The following is a 23,418-nucleotide window of genomic DNA, read 5'->3' as shown; positions in this document are numbered from 1 at the left end:
GAAACTGTGCCAGCAAGTGTGCATAATCAATAGTTTCACCTTCCTTCAGTCACCCAATAGCAAAGCAAAGTAAACACAGCTTGGTGGAGTTTTGCTCATGGGTGAAACATCTTTTTACTTACCGTTTCAATACAGGAAAACAAATTCCACCATAAAAATATTGATTAAAAAAAACAATACATTTGGACATAGAGTGCATAAAGAAAAAAAAAAATCTTATCTTCTGGGAATTTTCAGGTTTTGACACATTACTACCAGAATAATGTCCATAATGGTCAACGGGAGGAACATTTATTTTATTTATTTTTTTAAATAAAAATGTGAAAACTATCTGATGAAAAGTCACCTTTACTCTAATAACCCGAAACAACATCCAGTGGCAATGGTCGGTCTGGAGGAGCTGCAGAGCTTCACATCTTAAAGTTTGCCACCGGATATGCAGGGGACGCTGTAATCGTTTGGGAGTTCTGGTGAGATTAAATCAAAACTGAACTTTCTGGCTTTCGTGCAAATGCATGTGTGGCAGAAATAAGGATAATTGTGTGCTAGAATGGCTCAGTCAGAATCCAGACCTAAATCAAAGTTATATTTTGTGGCCAGACGTTTCATCTAGTCTGACTGAGCTTGACCTGTTTTGAAAAGTCAGTGGGCCAGACATCAGGCCCTGACCCCAAGAGTTTCAGCTGCAATTTTAACAAAAGGTGCATCTACAAAAATATTGAGTGTAGGAGCCTGAAAAGATATGCGTGGTAAGATTTTCAGATTTTGGTGGTAAAATGAAAAAGATACACATATATTTTTTCCTTCCACTTGACTATTCTGCATTACTGTTTGTTGAAATCCCAATATAATCCACTGAAGTTTGTGGATGAAAAACCTCAAGAGGTACATATAGTTTGCAATACAGTCAGGGTAAAGCTAAGTCATAAAGTACGAACAAATATCAACTAATAGATATTATTAATAAAATAAATAAGAGTGCGCCAAAGATTAAAGCTGGAAACATACCTCAATAGTAAACTGCTTTCTCTTGAGCTTAAAAGCCAGATCCTTGTGGTCAGGGAGTTGCCTGGCCAGACAGTTCAGGTGAGGCACCTGGCGCACAAACAGCAGGCCTACGAAGGACAGGAGAATCAGATTAAATGTGACAAAAAGTAAAACACACTCCTCAACAAAAATTACATTAATTTTTGTTTCACTTTGATTATTAAAATCTGAACTTGTTTTACACTAACACACTGAATCTCCAAAATTCACTTTAAATTAACATGCAACAAAATTGGTCTTTTAGAGGAACATTAATGATGATTTTAAGTGAACATTATGTGAAACTAAAAGAGTTTTTTTTAGTTTTACTTTAATGTTGCATAAAGTGGATTGGCAATTCCATAAACAAAATGAGGAAGACTTTTACACAAATGCACAAAGCATTGTAGAAACAGGAAATTAACAGAACTAACGAGAAAATTTACTTTTGAAATAAGTCATTCACAACTAATTGTTCCCATTGCTTTTCTCCTCTTGTTTCCTTAAAACTGAAGAGCTGGTATTTTCTCCAACAATTACTGTCATAATTTAAAGATAGGCTCATGTAATAACACGAGGAAGAGGTGTGGGATTTTTTTCATACTTTGAACTTCCCTTTTTTATTTCATTCCAGCACAGTGGCATTTCCATAAAACTGTACAGCACTGTAGAAGTGGGGTGGTACAAAAAAGCGTGACACAGAAAAGCAAAAGATCGAGGGAGAAACGGAGAAAGGAAGGCAGACAGAGAAAGTGGGGGATGGTGGGTTCTCTCCTCTGTGCACTTGGGTGATTTCCCTCTGCCTGATTTGCAGTGACAGGCTTCCCAGCATGCTTTGAGCAGCCCTGAACTGCTGCCGCAAACACGCATACACACACATGCACGCGACAGCTACACGCACTCTCCTACTCGCACCAGATGCGTTGGCACTCATCAACACACATCAAAACAGTCATACACATAAATGTGTTTCAGAAGCCCGCACCTGAATTTAAGTAGGGAAAGTATGAGATTTTAAAGGGACATCAAGCAATATCAGCACCAACGGACACTTTCACAACTCGGAGGCAGTTAAGAAAGTGATGCGGTGCACAACTCACAAAAACAAGTTCCGGATTTCTAGAACTTGTTTACCAAGGCACAATGCGTTTAAAAAAATGCTGTAAAGAATCTGGGAAATGTTCTGGAGGAGGATGCGAAATCTGAAACTGAATGTTTTTACGTGTCACAATCTAAAGGGTTGAGGGACGGTGGCCGAATGCGAGGAAAAGCAAAAGAGTGAACGGGAGAGTTTGGGAGGAACTGCTAAAAATACCGGCCTCACTTATACTGACCTTTATGTGTGGAGAGTGATAGAAAAGAGAAAAGCGGGGAGGAGAAGGAGAGAAATGATAAAACTGTGCTGAAAAAAAAAAAGTGATGGTGAGGACCGGGAGAGCAGAAACAAACTCTGCCCTCCCCTCCCCTGCCTTGGTTTCTTTCTCTCCACACGTCTCCTTACCGGTGTCCTGTCTCTCCACTGAAAGCTTTGCCCTCCATTTATTAGCAGAGCATGCTGGCCACGGAGACATTGAGCGAGGGATGGAGAGATGCAGGCAGAGAGGAAGAGAGAGTGATGGTGAGAATATCGATTCCCCAGTGTTGGTCTGCGCTGCTCCAGAGCCTCAGGGGTATGGGACCGGGGATGGAGAATGGGCGAGGCGAGAGGGAGAGAGCCTCTGCTGGAGGTGGAGGGGGGGGGGAGAGGGAGGCGGTGAGGCAGGAATGGAGGGAGGTGAGGGCGCGAGAGAGAGAGAGAGAGAGAGGGGGTACGGCGTGGCAGCTGAATCCCCCCCGGCCTGTCTACTGAGGAGCACGTCTGATTGAGCAGCAGCACGCTAACGCACACTGACAGCCTGGCCTGCAAGGGGGCTGCCCTGCCTCCATCCACAGCCTAACTCCGGTTTTAATGCACTGCCTCTGTACATGTGTGTGTATCCGATAGAAAAGAGACTGAAAGATAAGCGAGTGTGTGTGTGTGTGCGTTTGTACCGTGGTAGTCTTTGTAGAGAGGGTTGGTCTCTCTCTCAGAGCCTTTGAATGATTCCAGGGCGATGGCATTGTCACACAGCCGGGTTATATTGCCCATTAGAGCTCTGTCCTGTAGGATGTAGAGGGATCCAGAGTGAAGAACAACACAAGTAGGAAATTAAAGGCCTCCTGACGGGATGCCACCAAGTTGCGATTAAATTAGGTCGTCATTTCCTGCCTGCGACCAGGTCTTCTCTGACCATGACTTATCTCAGTGCAATGAGCTGGAGAAGGTAAAAGTGTTGATTGGAGTCACACAGTTGACCCGAGGGCAGGCACCTTACATCAGCCATCTATCCACATGTACAAAATGGGATGGAATTCAAACAAGCAACATTTTGTCACTATTTCAATTCATAAAATATGCTTGAGAAACAAGGCAATGGCTGCTGCATAAACCAAAACCTGTGAAAAGCAGGGCAGGACAGAAAAAAAAAATAGTTAGGCAGGTTTGATGAGGAGAGCTCCCCCTACTGGTTAGGTCAGAGACAGATAAGAGGTGAAGACAGAAGATGGTAAAGGGAATGCAGGGGGGAAAAAATATCCAGAAGGTTAGATGGAGAAAGGGAAGGGAGGAGAGAAAGAGAGGGACATTGGGACACAGGGAGAGGGGGAGTCCTGCATTATTAATCCCTTTCCCTCCTGAATCATTCACATCCTTCTCTCTGTGTTGGCTGCCACCGCCTAATGCAGTTTTCATGCCTTCATGTCTTTTTCCCCGCTCTTTCTTCCTCCTTTTCGTTTTTGTCCTACTTTTAAAGTATGCATATCCTAGCAGTCGGTACCACTGCCGCACAAATAAAAGTGCCTTAGTTGGCTTTATGTGCAGCAGTGGTTGAGCTCTTAACAGTCTGGATGAAACCAGTTGTTCTAAAAATTAAAAGATACAGAGCAACCAACAATGGCAGATAAAATATTGTCTATTCTTTCCCTGGAAAGCCAAAATAAGTAATTAAAAGGGAGCGACTTAACCTGATTTAAATATTTTAAAGTCAGAGTAATGAAAGTGTTCACTGGAAGTAGCTCAGTATAGTCGCAACAGGGCAGAATGAGGTCACTAAGAAATGAGGGAAGTCAACAGCTCGTGGCTTATAAAGGCGGTCAAGTCATCTCAGTTGCAGATCAATTTTTAAACCTTATTCAAAGACAACAAATGGCTCCAACAACGATTTATATGGCTCTTCATTACTGTTTAGAACTGCTGAATAAACTTAGACACACCCGGAGTGGATACCTTTAACAAACTCTCTGCTAAATAAAATTGAGAACATGAGTCAGGCAAAAATGCTATAAAAAATTGGATTTCACGTGAGTAACATAATTAGAAAAAGCAAAAAAAATAAAAAATAAATAGTTGTGGGAAGTGCAGGAAAGACAAGGATGTGAATTTATATTTATAACAACATAAACAGAATTTCAATAATTATTATAACAATGGTAATACTACACAATTAACAGAAATCTTTAAAATATATGGTATGGGTTGGACTGAGTATCTATTTCTAGGGAATCTCCCAGAAATATTTGTCTTCAGCCAAGAGTCTAATAAAACTCTGTGGAGCATTTTTATAAGCTAAAATAAACATGTCAGCGTAAAACCGAGCCAAAATGTTTGGATAGTTTGAAACACCACGAGGTTTTAACTATTGATGGTTTTATTTTGTATTGTTTTTTTCCAATAAGATAAAAAAAAAATACTAAGATGAATATTGACTTGAAAAAAAAATACCCAAAGCCATTACATTCCTAACCATCTTGCCTTTATTTCAGTAGCAGAAATGCCAAACTATTAAGATGTCTTGCACCCGGTAACAGAATATACAATAATATCAAAAGATGCAACATTGCCAAATGGAGAAATGGTTTCATCAGGCAAACAGGGAAAGCGATTAGGACACAGAAGAAAATGGGAACAGAGAAATCCAGAGCGACGCCAAGAAAAGTCGTCTTCCCAAATATTAATGCCCAAGAACACACAAAATGTTCATTGGGAAGTCCTGCAGTATAGATCTGATAATTAAATAGACCTTTGGGAAGATCTGAAAACAGCTCTGGATTGACATTCCTTGTTTAATCCTATTCAACTATTTCTTGTTGTGCACAACATAAACTTTAAGAAAGATTGTAATTATTGAATTATTTTTAAAAATCATATATGTGTGTCTTAAACACAAATGTTCTGTAATTATTTATAAGTATAGCAATATGGATTATTCAGTAATTTAATATATGCAGTTATATATATATATATATATATATATATATATATATATATATATATATATATATATATATATATATATATATTTATATATTTTTTTTTTTTTTTTAAGCACTAAAAATCTTTAAATTTGAAATGTACACAGGCATTTTTGGGGACCTATATTTTGTATGTGTGAGGACTGGGTGTGGTTTCAGGATATTGTATGATGGAGGGGAGTCTAATTAATGTTTCAGATGGACTGTCGCACTGGGCTGCTGTGGGGAGGCTTTCAGTGAGTTGCTCAGCTTCCTAAGCTGCTCAATAATAGATTAAGTATTGTAGACTAGTAGCAGTAGGCTAACTGTCTGAGACCACAATGTTTCAGTCAGTAAAAACCACTGATGTTAGTCTAGACAGCCTTCAAGAGAGATCCATCTACGCAACGCAATGCCAGAAATAAAGTCTATTAACTGTTTCAATGAGATCAGTCTTCACACTTTGGTGATATTCTTAAGACAACGGTGCAAAGTGAGATTTGAAACGGTAAGTTAATCACATGGTCATAACATAACAGCCGCTAATTACCTCCATGTTGGCTTCGTCACCAAACACCTGATTCAGTCCAAAATTTTCCCCTCTCTCCTCTTTTCCAACTCATTCACTTCTCTCCCCAGGGTGGAGAAGGGGGAGGGGACAGATTAAGGGTTGGGAAGCCTGGCCAGAGTGGGACAGGAGGACTGCTCCCACCACAGCTGACATCTGCTAGTTAGCCACTCTACCTTTTTTTGACTAGGCCAAGCCGCCTTGCACAGTGCGTACAGGCCTGGAGCCAGAGCGTGTTGTGACAACACAGCTGTTCTCTGAGCTAGGCACTGACCTATATCTTTGAATAAGGAGATCACAAACAACACAGAGTCAGTGCTCTTCAGGACGAGTCTCTTCAAGAGGGATCCAGGAGTGGTCAGGCTAGTTTGGTGTGTGGACGGCTTTGGAGACAAGTGTCCCTCTATAGTTGATAGTCTAGGGAAGGGTGGTGGTTTGCCATATGCCTCAGCAGATGACTCCACCTTCACACTGAGAGGCCAGACTGGACACAGACTCATAGCCCACCACGCAGCCCCTCCGCCCCACCAATATACAACTTTAACGAGCATTACATATAAGGCCATGAAGAGGTTTAAATTCTTTGTGCAACTTTAAGTTGAATTTGTTTGCAAGATTGGACTGAACAGAGTATACATTTCTCTACAAATATTTGATGTGATTGACTTTAAAGTAAGTTGAATTTCATAATACTAAATCGAAAAGTTTGAAGACTGAATGAATTCTGAACCACGGCAGGTTGACAACAGACTGATGTAAATAGGGAGAGGGCCCCAGTGAAACCTGGACAGTAGAAATGATCGCATGAACACTGCAGTGGGTGGTCACGTCCTTTTATGGTCTGGTGCACAATGCACAATATTAGCCTAATAAGAATGAAACCAGAGGTTTTAGCAATATTTTTAAGGAAAGCAAGAATCCCATGTTTTCAAACAATTCACAAATTCAAACAGTAGTTTAAGTAATCATTGAAAAATCTCAGTTTTGGGGTTTTGTCTCATCTAAAGATTGCCAAAAAATGGCCCAAAAAGATCTTCTTGATTTCATAAACAAAGTACAGGTTTAAAAATCCCATACTAAGTTTAAAATAATCTCTTTTCAACTTAGAATTATTAAGTTAATGATTGGCCAAGCCAGATTTTTAAGATTTTGAACTACAGGAATGTGAAATACATTTACCTTAAAAAAATATAAATAAAAAAACTTAATCAGTGAGATATGGTATGCTGTCATTTTCCCTTACTCCATCCCTATTAACAGTCTAAGACAGCGATCACAAACTCCAGTCTTTGAGAGCCAGTGTCGCATATATCCCTGTTTAATATACCTGAATCAAATAATCAAGTCATTAGTCTGTAGAAACTTGACTGCAGGTTGAGAGAGCAATCCAGCCATTTGATTCAGGTGTGATGGACCTCTCATACATCAAAAAGTTGCAGGACACAGGAATCTGAGGCTCGTTTTCTAAGAGAACAAACAGGTTTGGAGCGAAGCTGCCAAATAACTTTGATTTTTCATTGCTTTTGGCACCCCTGGTAGAATAACACCCTAGGAGGGGAGCCATATTGCTCATATAAAAAAAAAAACCTTCACCTGCGCCTGAGTCAATCATAAGCAATACAAAAGGAGCACATTGGTTAAACTTCAATATTAATCTTATCAGTTTAATCTGCATTCAGTGTTCTGGCTGAAATCCCAAATGGTTTAAGACACCAATACTGAGTGGAAGTTCAGAAGCACGTAACACAAACAAGACAGTATGTGTCAAACACCATATTACCTGGATGAGATGTGATGGTAAGGTTACTACAGCAACCGAAAGCGATGACCTCAACAACGCACGGAGTCCATACAGAAAGGTAGTCAGGGCGTGGCTGTGTCTAGGTTTGTCATGGCAACACAGGTCGTCCCCCCACAGAGCTGAGCCCAGAGAGTGAAGCCCCACACGCAGGATGTTACGTGACTTTGACTGTGAGAAATGCAAAGAGGGTGAGGAGTGCAGTTAGGTAAACATAAAAAACAACAACAACAAAAACATGAAAATGTATCAAATGTTGCAGAAGAAAACGTAAACTACAGAAAGTCAGTGGAGGGCACGGATCTCAGTTTAATCTGAAAACTTGGGTGCTGCTGTTGTGGGTCATGCTTCCAAACGTTGGGTGAGAGCAACTGGACAGACTGCTCAGCGGCACAGACGATTGGAACACGGAGCCCAAACGTGACTGGACACAACCGCCCAATCACAGAAGCCATCTGACACATGCACAATGGACCTGTCAGACAGGCTTCCAATATGGCCGCCACCCAGAAAACCCCAGCACATTCTTGGCACAGCGGTGATGCTCTGCAGCCAAGGGGGGCCTGGGTAAGGGTGGAGTGCCTTGCCTTAAGCCCCCCACCGCACCGCTTCACCCTCCCGACTCCATCCCATCCCAGCCCACCCCAAGGGATCAACTGAAACCAACTTTGTTAAAAAAAATTTAAAAAAAAGTGGGCCAAACTGTGATAGGATATATATCACTGCACCACAGAAAATGTAGAAGCCTGTCCAAACTGTGAGGGAGTTTTACTCTTACATACAATTGCCTTTCATGTGGCCTTTCTAATAGGATGGTTCAGGATTATTGGGGTGAGAGCCAACATCAATAAACAAAGGCCTGCTTTAAAATCTTCTCACTTTTTATTCAATATTTTTCATAATTTACACCTCCTCCAACTCTTCTAAGATCTCCTCAGCCCAATTTCTTATAACTTCCTCACCCAACTGCCTGACCTAGACTGTTTACAAATCAGGATCAGCATCGAACAGATCTAAGAAAAATAAACGCCATTGTCTAACTTGGTTTTTCAAAGCTGCCTCATAGTTTCCAATAAGACTCTTTTCTCTCCACAGCGTACTCTCAGTCTGTATCTCAGCCTGCTGTAGTATTAGCATTCTGCACGTGTGGTGTAGTCACAATAAGACATGCCCTTCCTTTGTTCAGTGATGTTTTCCTACACAGGTTTTGAGAGCAGCAGAATCAGAAATCTGTTTCTGTGTCTGACGCCCCGCAGGAGGTCACTGCGGTAACACGACTGTTGCTGTGGCAACATCAGGATGCGACGACAAACTTAACTCCTATAGCTTAGCCTATAGAAAAATCAGGGAACATTGCCAGTAGGGTCCAGCCAAAGACCAGAGGCCAGCCATATAGACTACAACTAGTCTGGGACCGAAACCCAATCAGAAAGGAGTCTAATGAGACTCAGAAAGACTCCGGTTTGATTCTTCTGAAAAATATTCCCAATTATGAATCACTTCGGCAGAGTTCACTTTAAATGTTGAAATACTTGACAATGTCTGAGGAAACAACAAGGAGAAGCAAATCATCCAATCCACACTGTTGTCCATACTGGGGATATTTTGTGCCAGCACCCATGTCGCTCTGTGCCGGTTTGCATTCCTGGACTGTGCCAACAGTGTGTCAGGTGGTCCTGCTGCTTTAATGATGTCAGCAGTTAATCTGGTGTTTGAATGACAGCTCTGGGGGGAGAAAATCCCATGTGTGAGTGACAGGAGGAGAGGTGGCTCCAGGTGATGGGCACAGGGTTCACAGAAAGTAGGTGAACAAGGGATAGATACTGTTTATGTAGAGAACCACTAAAAAAACAAAACAAAAAAAAAACATGTATTTTACGGTCTTCTATGTGTCAAATCATTATGAAAAATCTGTATTTTGTAATTGCATTGTGGTGGCTAGTCTCTAAAAGCTGGATATATGCCAGTTTTGAGATTTGAAAACAGTCATATAAACTCTCTGTAAATATATTGAAAGATGATCAAATTTAGCTTGAAGAAACTGATGACCTTCAATTTCATTTGATATTTTCTTTGACATTCCTTGACATATTTTCTTTTCAGTGTTTTCAAAAAGCCAAGATTGATAAAGGAATCAACATTTTTGTGAAATCCTGATTATAAACCTTGATGCATCTGCAATGGCAAATTATTTAATATGCTGTACAGAACAACCTCTTATTATCAGTTTTAATATTAGCAACTTCCTAGTAGGCCCATTACTGCTCTATTCTCCTACAGCTATGAATCAATGCAAGGTCAGAGAGATGACTCTAAGAAGAACAAGACCAAAATTAGTAAGGCAAAGGATAATGAAGAGATCAGTGACAAGACTCTCAATTCCTCACTATATATGTATCATTCCTTTTAATAAAAATCTAGTGCCTCTTTCTTATTTATTTATTTTTTATTTAATGAGCTTTTTAAGTATCAGAAAATTCAGCATGTTTTTAGTAACAGTAATAAGTTTAAATCCAAAGTAAAATAGAATATGCCCTTAACCCCTATTTGAACTCAAAATAGTGCATTAAAGCACATACTGTTGAATGATGTGTTTATAGACTGAAAATTGCAGGTGTTCTTTGCATTCATGTATTTGATGATAAAAAAAATATTTTGCATGATTTGATTAATCAACAACCAGAAAATCACCTGATTCCAAACTCTGCATCACAAATTTATGCTGTCAAGCAACAGATGTGTGTCTATGTGATTAAGAAATACGATGATTGTGCTCCTAGCTCTAGAGTGACTAAGAATGCTTTCTAACAAAATGTTAAATTAGTTTGTGGCGAATAACATTTTTGAGAAAATAAATGTGTTACAATTTGAATGAAACAAAAACCAGAACAGTTGTTTGGTTCTTACCATGGGGGTCGCCAAATCAAAGCCCTCTCTGTGTATGACCTCTTGCAGTGACTTCAGTAAGGCAGAGTAGGACTCAACTCTGGCACTGGAGAAAGAATGAGACACATTTGACACAGTACAGCAGAGAATTTGCACGAGAACAGGGATACCTAAAATGTGCAATCCATCGCCAATAGTATCTTGACAAATCTGGGCCAAGCTGATCACTGCAGAAGCCTAATCCTCAATGACTGCAGTCTGCTACTCCTGACTGTGCTTTTCTGGAGCCACCGAAGCAGACAGATGATCCATATCAAGAGATCCAATTAATTTATTTGGTTGATTAAATTACAACATGACTGGTTCACTGTCAGCTCCCCGAGGATCTGATTGTGCCGAGACAGACAGACAGATGAGGTGCACATATGCACAAAAACGTGCGCACAACGGAGAAGAGATGAGGGACTAATGGGCTGAAGGCTAAAACTAACAGAGAACAGCATTTTGGTGTTTAATCAAGGGTAAGATGTGCACCACTGACAGGAGCCATGCAGTACCGTCGAGCAACATTTAGCGACAGTCAAGGGATGGATCGCTGCTGAGCCCTTTATGAGTTTATGGGATCACCAATAATAATGTTAACCCCATCTTTTAACACAGGACCCTCCACTTAGAAACACCTCACTATTGTAATGACCACTCTGTGGCAGCTCACAGTGGGCTGCTATGTCAGCTGTCGGTTCAACCTGAGAGCCACAAAAGCTGATACACATAGGTTGGTCACACGCCAAACCCCCACATAAAGAAGAGAAGCACACACTTGTGTTGATTACACTTGGCCAAGTATATCAATGAACTCTATTTCAGTTATTCAGCTCAACAATAGTGCCTCCTGACCCCGCTGTGGCTAATGATAGAGCTGCACTGGTGAAAGAGGGACACCTACCCTCCACGGCCTCTCTGCCCATGCCCCAGCTCTGAGGTGGTGGGGGGGCTGGGGACGGTCTGACGCTCAGTTGCATGCAGGAGGTTGCCACTCGTTGGCAGCCATTGTGGAGACCAGCATTGTGCTTTAGCTACCCCTACTGAGCACGGCTCATTCAGGTACCCAAAGAGGTCTAGGTGCGTAGCTACAGGGGCTAGCGTGTCGGCTAATTAGGATCATGCACCAGGAAGCGTCTTTATCTCAGCGTTCCTCTTTCAGCAAGGGAAGAAAGAGTGAGGGAAGGGGGATGCTTGGTCTTAAACAACAGGATCTGTATCACCTAGAGAGCAATTTGTGCCAATTATGCCTTCAAGTGAAACGGAGCAATTTAACAGCTAGGGTATCAACATGGGGCAGCGGACACGTGCAAGGGGGAGTAGCTTGCTTTCGAGTTTGTGTGTTACACGAGCGTGCAAGATATGCACCGAATGTGTGTGCCTGTATTCTTGTCAGTACTTGGGCGGGCCTTGGGGCACAATGGTGCTGTGCAGGTGTAGCTTCCAGCTGTCAAAATGCCTGTAAGATCTATAACCCATTCACACTCTGCAACAGCACCACTATCTCACCTTCACTCAAAACTGCACAAACCAGGGAGATTTTTCCTCCTACACTCTTCACATTAACCATCATTACGTTGTGCAATGATATCTAGCCACACTTTTTCTACCTCGAGCACCGTGCTCGTGAAAAACGTACATTTTCACCTGAATACCTGCAACATTTAATGTGTTTGTACGGGCAGCATGTTTACCAGCGGTCTCTGTTTGCTGATAGAAAGAATGAGGGATTCTCTACAGCCTCCTCCAGCATCCACTGCACTCCAGATTGCTGTATTTACCCAGTTCAAACGAGTGCGCCTTCGTGTGCCCGTGTGTGTTCAGCAGCACTCTCTGGGTAAAGAGCCTGTGCAACCTCTGAACCCTAAGTACACTCAACGCAGGAGAAATCAAACAGACGCTGAGCAAACAAGACCCTTATTTGAATAGACATATGCAACCTTTTTCCAAGAGGCTGAATGAACCCGGCCAGTGGCAAACAACGCAAAACAGGAGGCGACGCAGGCGGATATTTAGCTGATTTGTATTAGTTGCAAAAATAGTGATTATTCTTGATTGTAATTATTGTTTATTCATAAATGGAGCATTTTTGAATAAGTGTTTTATTTGAACTCAATAAAAAACCTGTAATTGATTAATTGTTTAAATAAATTGAATAGAAGAAAATAGTTGAAGTGATGCGTGATCATGCAAATTATTATAACATCAATTCCTACTCTGAATCAACAAAGTGAAGGTTATTATGATAGAAGAAAATCAGTTATGTTGTTTTGTTTTCTGAAGTCAAAGAAAAATCATTTTATTGGAGCTGAAAGAATTGTTTGATTAGTTTGATGATTTCCAGAATAATGATTAGTGGCATCTACATCATAAATTTAACTGATGCATTTCATTTCAGGGAAACCAAATAACTTATTCAAGCATCTATAATTTTAGCATCTATTCAATACCCATGTCTCAGACACAATTCAAATGGATTTTAGCTTTTGTTCACTTTCGAAACATTTTCCCGACATAACGTGAAGAAGAAACCTGAACTAATTCAACTAGAATAAAACAATCTCATCTAATGAAGCCCAGTCTTCTCAGCCTGGTCATGTTGTTTACTATGTTTACTTATACAAGATGTGCTCTTTAAGTTCTGCAGCTCTGTCTCGCTGCATTATTGGTTCACCTGTTCCTCCACGAACATTGCCATGTTTACTCACATGCGTTCTGCGGAGGAAGTCGTATTTGTACAGCCCTGTTATGTGGATGATGTCGTGTTTATGCGCCTGTGTTCGTCGGGTCGTGTCTCATTGGTTTTGCCTGCATTTTGAGGACGACGTCTTGCTGTTCTACCTGTGTGCTGCTGATGACGGGGTGATGTGATCTGGAAGGTAGAAGCAGTGGCACTTGGCCGCTTGGCGAATCTCTGCCTCCATCGTCTTTGAGACGTCATAGTAGTGTCCGAATCGAGAGGAAGATGCCAAAGCACTCTGTGATATACAAGGATAAGAATTGTAATTTTTTCTAACATTACTGCTTGCTCAAATTCTTTTAAACAGCCTGTATGATTTTAATATTTAAAACTAACAATGCATACAGCATAACAACCTTATTTGTATTTCTAAAAATGCAATACTATGGCAATGCAATTGCATTGTTTATGGGTCATTCCTCAACTTTTCTACAGCAAAGAAGTTAAATAAGCACTATGACCAGCCTCTTAATCATTTCTTCACATAAATGTCCACTTCTGGCTGTGAAAGCGAACATGTCAGGGAAGCAGGGGAAGGCGGATGTTTTCCTGCAGCTGAAAGAGAGAGTTTTAGCTCTTCTTTCTCGGTAAAACCATGGACTCCATTGTGAGAGGGGCCCTTAATCTACTCCTAATCTGGATTAGGGCCCCCGGTGTGTCCCTCTCCCGTCAGAACGCGGGGGTCAGAAGGGGCAGTGGGGGGGGTCAGGGGCTCATCTTCTCTTTGTGAACCAGGCAACCCGCTTAGCGTTCCATCCCCGCCCTGACGGCCTCACCTTTGATCTGATGTCTTCATCAAGAGAACGACACAGTGGGCCGTGCCAGGAGAGGTGTGTGTAAGGGGAAAGTAAGCGTTGACTCTCGGGGTGAATTTGGGATGCAAATCCTCTGGCGGGGCTTACTAGCGGTTTGTAAAGACGATTTTACAGGGGAAGGGGGGAGAGGTGAGGAAAGGACACAGATATAAAGAAGTTTCCAGGGAGAGAGAAAGAGGGAGAGGATCCCTAGGGACACACTGTGTTCTGCTAATCCACATAGCGATATGGATTATAGACCAACGGGGGTGGACTGCAGAGAAGAAGAAGAAGAAGAAGAAGAAGGGGAGGGTCTCCTCTCCTTAAAGCGGAAGAAAGAGTGTAGAGCTGCCGACCCTAGCAGGGGGAAAGGCAGGGATTTGGGGGAAGACGGAGGCGCAGGTCTGGGTCGTAGGGTTGAGCGAGCAGACATGTCAATGTGCTGCCTGCATAGTACTCTTGTTTCCCAGGCTAAGCAGGGGTGCGAGCGTGTGTGTGTATGTGTGTGTGTATGTGAACTGGGAGAACAGTGAAAAGCCTACCTATTGCCAGCTAAGTGTGAGTAATCTGCTGCAGCTCTGAAAAGAGAGGCCGAGGCCTCATTCACTCCACAAAGGAGTTTAGAGGTAGATGGATTTAGTGGTCGAGACCATTGTCAAAGGACTAAAAGCAGCGATTCCAGTACCGTGCATTCTCATCCTATCATTAAGAGAGACACATGTTGAACTTTCACCAAATAAAGATTTAAAAATTGCCTCTGATGGACTGTATAGGTAAAAACAGTTGCATTACAGAGGACCCGCTGATCGATCACCTGTACTTTAGGCAGGTTCTGATAGCGCCAGGCTATCGTCATGGCATCCAAGCTGTCCTGGGGTTCACCAGTCGGTCTGGGCTGCTCCACGGGTTTAGGAACAGCAACATCATCCAAGATAGGGGCTGGAAGCTCCTAAACAAATCATGTACATGAAAAATGATGTCTAATCAGAATATGACATTGGCAAACATAAAACACCTTGAAAGTTTAAACTTTTCAAACATCAGACAGACCCAAAAAACAAATTATTTTGACAGTCGCATGATAAAGACAGCAACGTTTATTAATTTTCTCCATCTGATTTTCTTAATCTTACTATTTTTTTTTTTAGAATTTTGATGACACAGATGAAAGAGTTATTTTGTATTAAAAGAAGGGTAAAAATGGCTTTGAAACGATAATGAAACATGAAATATACACTTGTACAATGCTGAATTTATATATTATCCGATTGTAGAGAAACATTCCATTGGATAGTTCAATAAGAAGAGAACTGGATTAGATTGAATGGTTCAGTTCTAATCCTAATCAGACCTACAATCAAGTCAAGGAAAATAAATTCAATTTTTAAGCCATACTTCTAAAAAAATTAACCCAGATTTCCTCTTCAACTATAAAATGTGTACTGTTGTACTGAAGGACATGAAAAATGCACACAAAGTGGATCAAATATTTCTAACCCAAAACAAGTTGAATTTGTTAGAAATTATCTATAAATGTACATCCATAAAAGAAATACACATTTACTTCTTTAAAGTAAATGTATACTTTTTACTTCTTTAAAGTACTTGGCGTGTGTGTGTTTCTTTTCTCCTAAAACTTTACAAAAACAAAAGTCTGTGGAGAGGATGAGTAAATAATGTTTTCTTATCTGTATAACAAACAAAATAAAGTTGAAAACATAAAAAGCTCTTAAGAAATTTACAGGAAATCTGTTCTTTGAGCAAATGTCACATGAAACTGCCACAGTGCAACTTTACATCCATAGGAGTTGTGAACATGCATCTTTGTTCATGCTAATGTAATACATAGTGCAAGTTTAGCATCTGGAGATTACCATGCCGCAAACACAACAGTGGAAAATACTAAATAATTTGATATGTCCCCAGCGGGACTACCCCTCTCTTAATAAGTCTTTGATATGCAAAGAGAGGGTGAGCCGATGAACCCTCCCACTATCAATCAGAGGGAGAGAAGCACCCCTCCTCTTTGCTGATTGGCAGGCAGCTTCTGCAAACTATGGTCCTGTTCATGGATTGATATGCCGGGAAACATTTCAACAATGCCAGAACCATACCACTCTCGACCTCTCAAATACCCCTGTTGACCCTGACACATGTTGGAAAGAGCTGCAGCTCTGAAAGAAAATACTCAAGAAGTAGTCTCCGAGATCTTTACTTGAGTAAACGTTAAACAATGTGGATTTTGCAAGTTGTACTGTTATATAAAAAAAAAAAATTAAAAAAAAAACAGCTAGTCTTGTATCTTATAGAAAAAACTTTGCAGGGTCAGAAACTTCATTTAAAAAAAGCATAGCGTCTCATCTCCTACCTGTAGGATTTCATCAGGGTTATCTTGAGCTGTTGCCACAAAAAGTTCATGCCGACACACCACTCCCTCTGCCAGAAAGTACTTCAAGATCATGCGGGAGTAGCTGTCAAATCGGTCCTCCTCTGACAGAGAAACAAAGACAAGAACCATCAGATTATCACACGAGAATGACACAGTGAACAAAGTCAAAGAAAAACATAAATAGCTTAATCGGGTCACGTAGTCTTCCTCTTTATTATTCTGAACACCTCAGCCTAAGTCCAGCAGTTCATGCCCACATCAGCGCTCCTAACTGTAATCGATGTAACGACACCTTCTACCTGCCTTTTGCAGGCAACACATGACGTAGCAATCGACATGGCACATGGGTGTAGTTTTTACACCGAGGTTTGACTATCAATGTAAAAATTCACATCTTCACCCTGCATGACAAAATATTACAGTATCCCTGTCCACTTTCACCAATCATGTCCCAAACTGGCAGCGCAAAGGTAAGGGCAAGTGGAAGACACCTGCCTTAAGCATTTACCTGGCTCTTCCCGCACAACAGAAAGATACCTTGGTGGTCAGGGCAACTGCCAAGAAGAGAAAGAGTGTGAGGAAGATGGCAGTTGTCATCAAAACAGTTCCTGACACCTGGTTGCTTTGAATCTCTCCATTTTTGGTTGGATTCTAATGGCAGTGGCATCCTTTTCACCTCTGTACTATGAGGGTCATTCACATAAACTCTTCTTGAACTTCAGAGAAAGTTATATTTTTAGAAGGCAAATCCCAGAAGAAATCACATGACACCATGTAAGAAGTGTGTCTGAGCCATTAAAAGAAGAGGTAAAATCCTATAAATGTAAAAAAAATTACCCACACAAAGGTAGTCTTTGTATATTGCAGGCTTTCAACATGACAACCCTCCAACCCCCTCATCAGCATCATCACTATTATAGTCAACAGAGGAGGGCACATAGCTCTACCCAGTATGCCACTGGTGTTTCCTGTCACCGTCACCATTTTGTTAAGATTCCATAGGCCTTTCCTCACAATGGCAAACAGTGGGCACACGGACAAAGACGGCAGTGACAGCTGAGGCAATGGGCATACAGCTGACAGCTTGGGAATGACATCCTGATGCGTCATCCTCGGACATTTGGAGAATTTCCCCAACCTCCCTCCCATGTTCCCCGAGCCGCGTCCTCACCTACGGACTTCGGATGGCCCAGGAAATTCCACGGCTCTTCAATTTGTTGTCGGCGGGGCTCCCTGTTCTCTTATTGATGGGTTTTTAGGTCAGCAGGCCTTTGTGGCTTTCAGCAGGCCCCACAAAGACTCCCAGATGGGCCCTCTCAAGATGGGGCCTATTGTGGTTGTGTTTCTATGGGAGCCTTACAAATGAAACCTCCAGGAGTCATTAGGCTGTTGAGGCAGGGGGTATGAGGAGGGGGCTGGAGGTGGTGGGGTGTAGGAGCAACAGGGGGTGGGGGGCGGTTGTGTCTTTGAGGTAGATCGGTCACTCTGGACAGTCATAGGATGATTCCATTCACTATTTTGCTTCTTTTTTTGCTCTTTTCTGACTAAGGTTGCATAAAAGCAGGATGTCTGTGCTTCATTTGCCTTCAGACAAGGAAGTGGGAGTGCAAGTCTCATGAATCATATCTGCTAGAGCTGCAGGGCAAAGAGACAAAAGATCTAGGTCAGATGTTTTCCTCTTATATGTCTTAGGTCCATGAGATATTATCTTTAAGTTACAGTATAAAAAAGTGAAGGGAATAAAAAACAATTAGAAATACATTTTACAAAATGTTCCCACTATAAACTCTGCTAATCCAGTTTCACTTCAGTAATGTTTATTTCGACAGACTTAACTCTCAACAAAAGTTACCCAGACAGTTCAGTTTAGTACAATATACAACCCATCTCAATACAAAAGAGGGATTTCATAATGTCGAGGTCAATGATTCAAACTGGACTTTCCAATACTTAATAACAGCAGCTTGCTGTGGACTACTCTGCTGTCAAGCAACAACAACAAAAAAGATTTTTTGAGATGAACCAATATTTCATACGCTGACTGCAATTCTGAACAGTTCCTTTAGTTACTACACACTCTACCTGCGCTCACTGTCACATCCTTGTAAAATGTTGTTTTCATACTGAGTCATCAATCGTAGTTATAGCCTTAAACAAAGATTTGACAAAGATTCCCATTGATCAGATGTGATTGGAAATCAACAGTTTACAGAAAACAGAATTTATATTTTTATTTTCAAATAAATGCATCAAAATATAAAATCATAAAGGCATCAAAAAAAGTGCATCAAAAGCACAAAAATTTTATCTTGATGCACTTTGCAAATTAAGTAAAATATTTGGGAAATATGCTTTTGGTGCATATATGCAGCTAATGCTATAATTCCTTCATTTATTGAAACCAGTAGTTTTGAATCCAGCTTCAAAACTACTGGTTTTGAAGCTGGATTCAAAACCAGTAGTTTTGAATCCAGCTTCTCTTATTCCCTTCCGAATGAGAGAAGCAATATTCGGAATTGCTTCTCTTTTTTTATGCATTTTAACCCTTGGGGAAAAAACAGCAATATGTCTAAATCAGAATCGGAAAATTAGATTAGAAAACACCTGATTGGTGAATTTGTAATTAAAACTAACATTTAATTTATTAAAAAAAAACAATTGCAAATCCTTTTGTTTATGTCCGTACACTGCTAAACAATCTGTAAGCCATCTCTGTGTTGCTCATAGAACTGAAATAAAATAACGCAAAACAGTTTGAAGTCACTGAATAAGGTGACATTTAAATCAAAGAAGCATTAATCTAACAAAGGAACAAAACCATAAATGGTCAACATAATACAGACTAGGCAGCTTTGTTTCTCCACTTGCAGAAACACAAGAGATCCTTAGACAGTGGCCATACTGAAGAGATCCCCCCTCTGGGTGACAAATCAGGACAGACAGCTCAAGACACTTCAAAGGCAGACAATGACCAGTCTGATAATTTTATGTCTGTGTCTCACAAACAGGCCATCACAGCTAAAGGGGCAGACTGCAGCAGACGACACAACACAAACAAACACACAGTCCAAACTCCCCACACTCCGCCCCACTCCACCCAGAAAACACACACACACACACACATTGTGCACATATGCCACTCTTTCAGAGACAAACACAAGAGAGTGCTCAACGCACACACACACGCATTTCACCTTTACTGTGTCTCTCATTACCAGATGAAACCAACCGTACATTGATTCACAAAATGGAAGGGAAGAACGCATTAGTGTGTAATCACTGACTCCTGCATCGATTGGGGGGATGAATTAAAGGGCAAAGCAATATCATCAGTTGGTATAGGCCTTGGCTACACACAAATTACAGCTTCAAGGGGAAACATGACTACCTTAACCTCACTGTCCACCAGTGCATATAGCCTAGCCTACAATGAATGATAATAATAATAATAATAATAACACAGTGGAAGACATTTAAGCCCCTAGAAAACCCACTTGCGATTTATGTTATTCTGAAAACTTCTATAAAACATCTGCAGAGGAGCATATTAATGAAGAAGCAACCGAAAAGTGTGAACACCTGGGATTCTAACGGGAGACCTTCAGCTTATTAGTCCATTTGTCAGTCTGCTTGAGAGTAACACACTTACCGCAGAGCCTGTGGATGATTCCTAAATCGTTGCCAATTTAGGTTGTAGGAATTGAGCCAATGTGTTGCTGAGGTTTTAAAGACTTTTATGAAAATGAATACTTATCAAAGTATTCATTTGATAACTTTGATTATCAAATCAAAGTAGCCCCTTTAGTAGCTATAAGGGGCTACTAAAAGGAGAGTAGAAAGCACTTCAAACAATATGAAAAAGTAATTGCCCCCTTATAACAGGTTGTGTCACTCTTGGATCAACATCTGCCATCAAGCATTTGCAGTAACTGGTGGAAATTGTTTGTCCCCTGTTTTCTGCTGTTGTCGATGACAATGGAGGGTTTTGGCCCTGAACATTCTGTTTAAGAGGATCCAACAGCATCTTCATGAGATTTTTGACTAAATCATTCCAAAACCCATTTGTTGTCCTATTATCTTTTTTTTTAGCCACAAAGAGGTGGACTTGCTGATGTGCTTCCGATCACTGGTATGCCAAATGACTTAAGGGGCCAAAGTTTAAGATCACAAACTTGTTGTCAAACACTCTTCTTCACAATATTAAGAATTTATGGTTTTGTTGATTACGTAAAGCCATGCAGGTCCAGATGTAGCAAAGCATGCTCTAACCACGACACTGCCATTACCATCATGCTTTTCAGTAAGTCTGATGTTCTTTTTCTAAAAGCTGTGTTACCTTTGTGCCAAATGTAATGGAACACACGACTTCCGAAATGTTCTACTTTTGTAGCATCAGTGTACAGAATATTTTCCCAAAGAGTTTGGGGATCATCAAGATGGTTTTGATGGCAAATGTTTTTTTTGTTTGTTTTTTATTTTTATTTTTTGGGTCTAATGGTCTTAATTTGATGATGAAATGACAGGAAAGCGGGTCGTGAAAGAGGGGGAAGACAAGCGGCAAAGGTCATAAGGCCAGGACTTGAACCTGTGACGGTTGCATCACATGTCACTTAAAGAAATCTTTAAGTTATTTGGAAAGCAATGGTTTTGCCTTGAAATTATCTAACTAGATACCATTTTTGCTGAGTCACAGCTTCACCACTATTGCGTTTTTCTTTACTGTAAATTGTTTAATACCTCTCACTGTGGTTTAATGGAGTCTGAAAGTCTTAAAATTTACTTTATAACCCTGTTCAAACTAACAAATGTCAATGCTTTTCCTACCCATTCTCGGGTTTCTTATCAAAAATGGATAAGAAATCCATTCTTATACATTTGCTGAATTATGAAATATTACATTTTTTCTTATGATTTCGAATTTCTATTGAACTCCATGTGTTTTCATCCTCAAATTAGCAAATTGTTCATGTACTAATGTGCATATCTTCTGTCTGGGATAGACACTTTACTATAAGGATCTATCAAACCTTAGTCATAAAACTCTTTGCAAACAACCAAGTGTAACACAAAGGGCCAGGATGAAACTTGAACAAACAACATAATGTCTACTTAATGTATGTCCAGCTCCAGTCTTTGCTTCTCAGTGTCATTACGGTTTTAAATGTGTCTGCACCAACACACCTGACTCATATGGTCTAACCCCCTCCTCAACATGTTAAAATTCTGCAGAGGTTCTGCAGGATATTGTCACTTGAGAACTCGTTTACTTGAATAATGTGTAAGCAGTGAAATGGCATTATTTGCAATGATAATAGATTCATTCAACTAGTTCCAAAGTTTAGAATAGTCCAAGGTCCAGACCTAATTTCACTTGATATTAATATTAAAATATGTGTTAATACCTGCAAACTGGAGAGTTGACATTAAAAATTTCAGTCTGTAGATATAAAAGTCTTCCTACTTCCACTACAGTGAGATTACGTTCTACAAAACATTTATTCAGTGGACTTCAAAACAAATGCAAGCAGCACTTTATATGTTTCCCTGGTTAAAAAAAATAAAATCATGTATATTTTCCCATTTTACTTGTATGTCCTTCACAATGTTGGTCTACCATATAAAATGAATTAAGATACACATTAAGGCATAAATGTAATTTTTAACATTTCAGATACGGACAGAGATCCTAAATTTTTCTACTGTTGTACAGTAAAGGATATTTCTATTTACACTCTGTTCCTTCTTTGGTGTGAGTAGCCTATTTCACTTCCAGCTAAAAAAAATCTATATAAATTATTGCAAATACTTAACAATCCAAAGACAAACACATTTATAGCTCATGTTTATTTGAAGTGCTAAGTGAAGGTTTTATCTTTTTTAAATGCCTTGAACAAAGCTAAAAATGTTTTTTTTTTAAATCTACAACAGGTTAAAAAGTACGCATTGTTTCCAGGAATAAGAAACACAATGTGTAGACTGTAGACAACACACTGGCTACTTGAAAAATGTAAAGAGAAAGACTCACCAATGAGAAGCACTGTACCAACTGCTAATCCACCACCTGTAGGGAAAGAAAATATAACAGTATTATAATATCTTTATATATACACGAATATTGTTGTCGCCAAAAAATTATATAAAAGTGAGGGACTGGATGGCGTCTTGATTATATTATTCAACAGTATAGCACCTGACATTTGTGGTTTTATGTACTTTTATTGTTGTTGTTGTTTTTATTATGTCCGTTTTATTGTTGTACTGCAGTTTTTGGCCCTGCTTCCAGGATAAATTTCTCCTATGGGAGACTAATAAATTATCTATCTATGTATGTATAAAAACCTCCATAAGAAGGGTTTTAAAAAATATTTCATGACACTAGTTTGGCGAGAGAAATACCACAATGAAACCTTTTTTTTTTTATTAAAAAAAAAAAAGCTCTGCAAGAGATAGGGATAATGCAATACGAGCAATTTTGGTTCCGACAAAGATCCATATTAATGCTTTTAACTTGTGATGTGTTGAAAATGTGAAGGTTTGTTTGCAGTTGAGTATATTCACTCTGCCCAACATTGCATTATAACGGCTTTTAGCCTGTGCAGCAGCGGGACACTGACCGAGCAGGTAGTCCAGCGACGTGACACCGGTCGAAACTAAGAGCTGTCCGTTTTGGACCGAAGGTCTCGTCCCGGGTATAGAGATCAATTTACTCCTTGTTTTCTTCTGAAAGCTCGTACAATTAGCCTGTAAACGGTCAGCTGAGGTTTTACCCACACTGTTCATGGGAGCTGCCATATTGCTACTGATGACGTCAATGTTGTGGAGCATGTTATCCAATCAAAGAAAAGTCCGGGGCAGGTCGACCAATGA

General features: G+C 40.3%; 1 protein-coding gene across 1 annotated transcript; it reads right to left on the bottom strand.

Annotated features, from left to right (window-relative positions):
- Positions 1-975: 975 nt before the first annotated feature.
- On the bottom strand, positions 976-23,391 carry elp4 (elongator acetyltransferase complex subunit 4). Its single transcript, XM_015060150.1, has 9 exons — positions 23,166-23,391; positions 22,577-22,612; positions 16,531-16,652; positions 14,977-15,111; positions 13,470-13,606; positions 10,608-10,692; positions 7,683-7,871; positions 3,058-3,166; positions 976-1,115 (listed from the first exon to the last, which is right to left on the bottom strand). Exons 1-9 carry the CDS (start codon positions 23,374-23,376, stop codon positions 991-993), a joined length of 1,149 nt encoding a protein of 382 aa, XP_014915636.1. The 5' UTR covers positions 23,377-23,391; the 3' UTR covers positions 976-990.
- Positions 23,392-23,418: the final 27 nt, after the last annotated feature.

Source organism: Poecilia latipinna, unplaced genomic scaffold (assembly GCF_001443285.1).
Source record: "Poecilia latipinna isolate Pla-1442-1.1 unplaced genomic scaffold, P_latipinna-1.0 Scaffold1690, whole genome shotgun sequence".
In the NCBI taxonomy this organism is placed as follows: Eukaryota; Metazoa; Chordata; class Actinopteri; order Cyprinodontiformes; family Poeciliidae; genus Poecilia; species Poecilia latipinna.
Note: the sequence above shows the minus strand (reverse complement) of the source record. Positions and strands in the feature narration are given on the sequence as shown.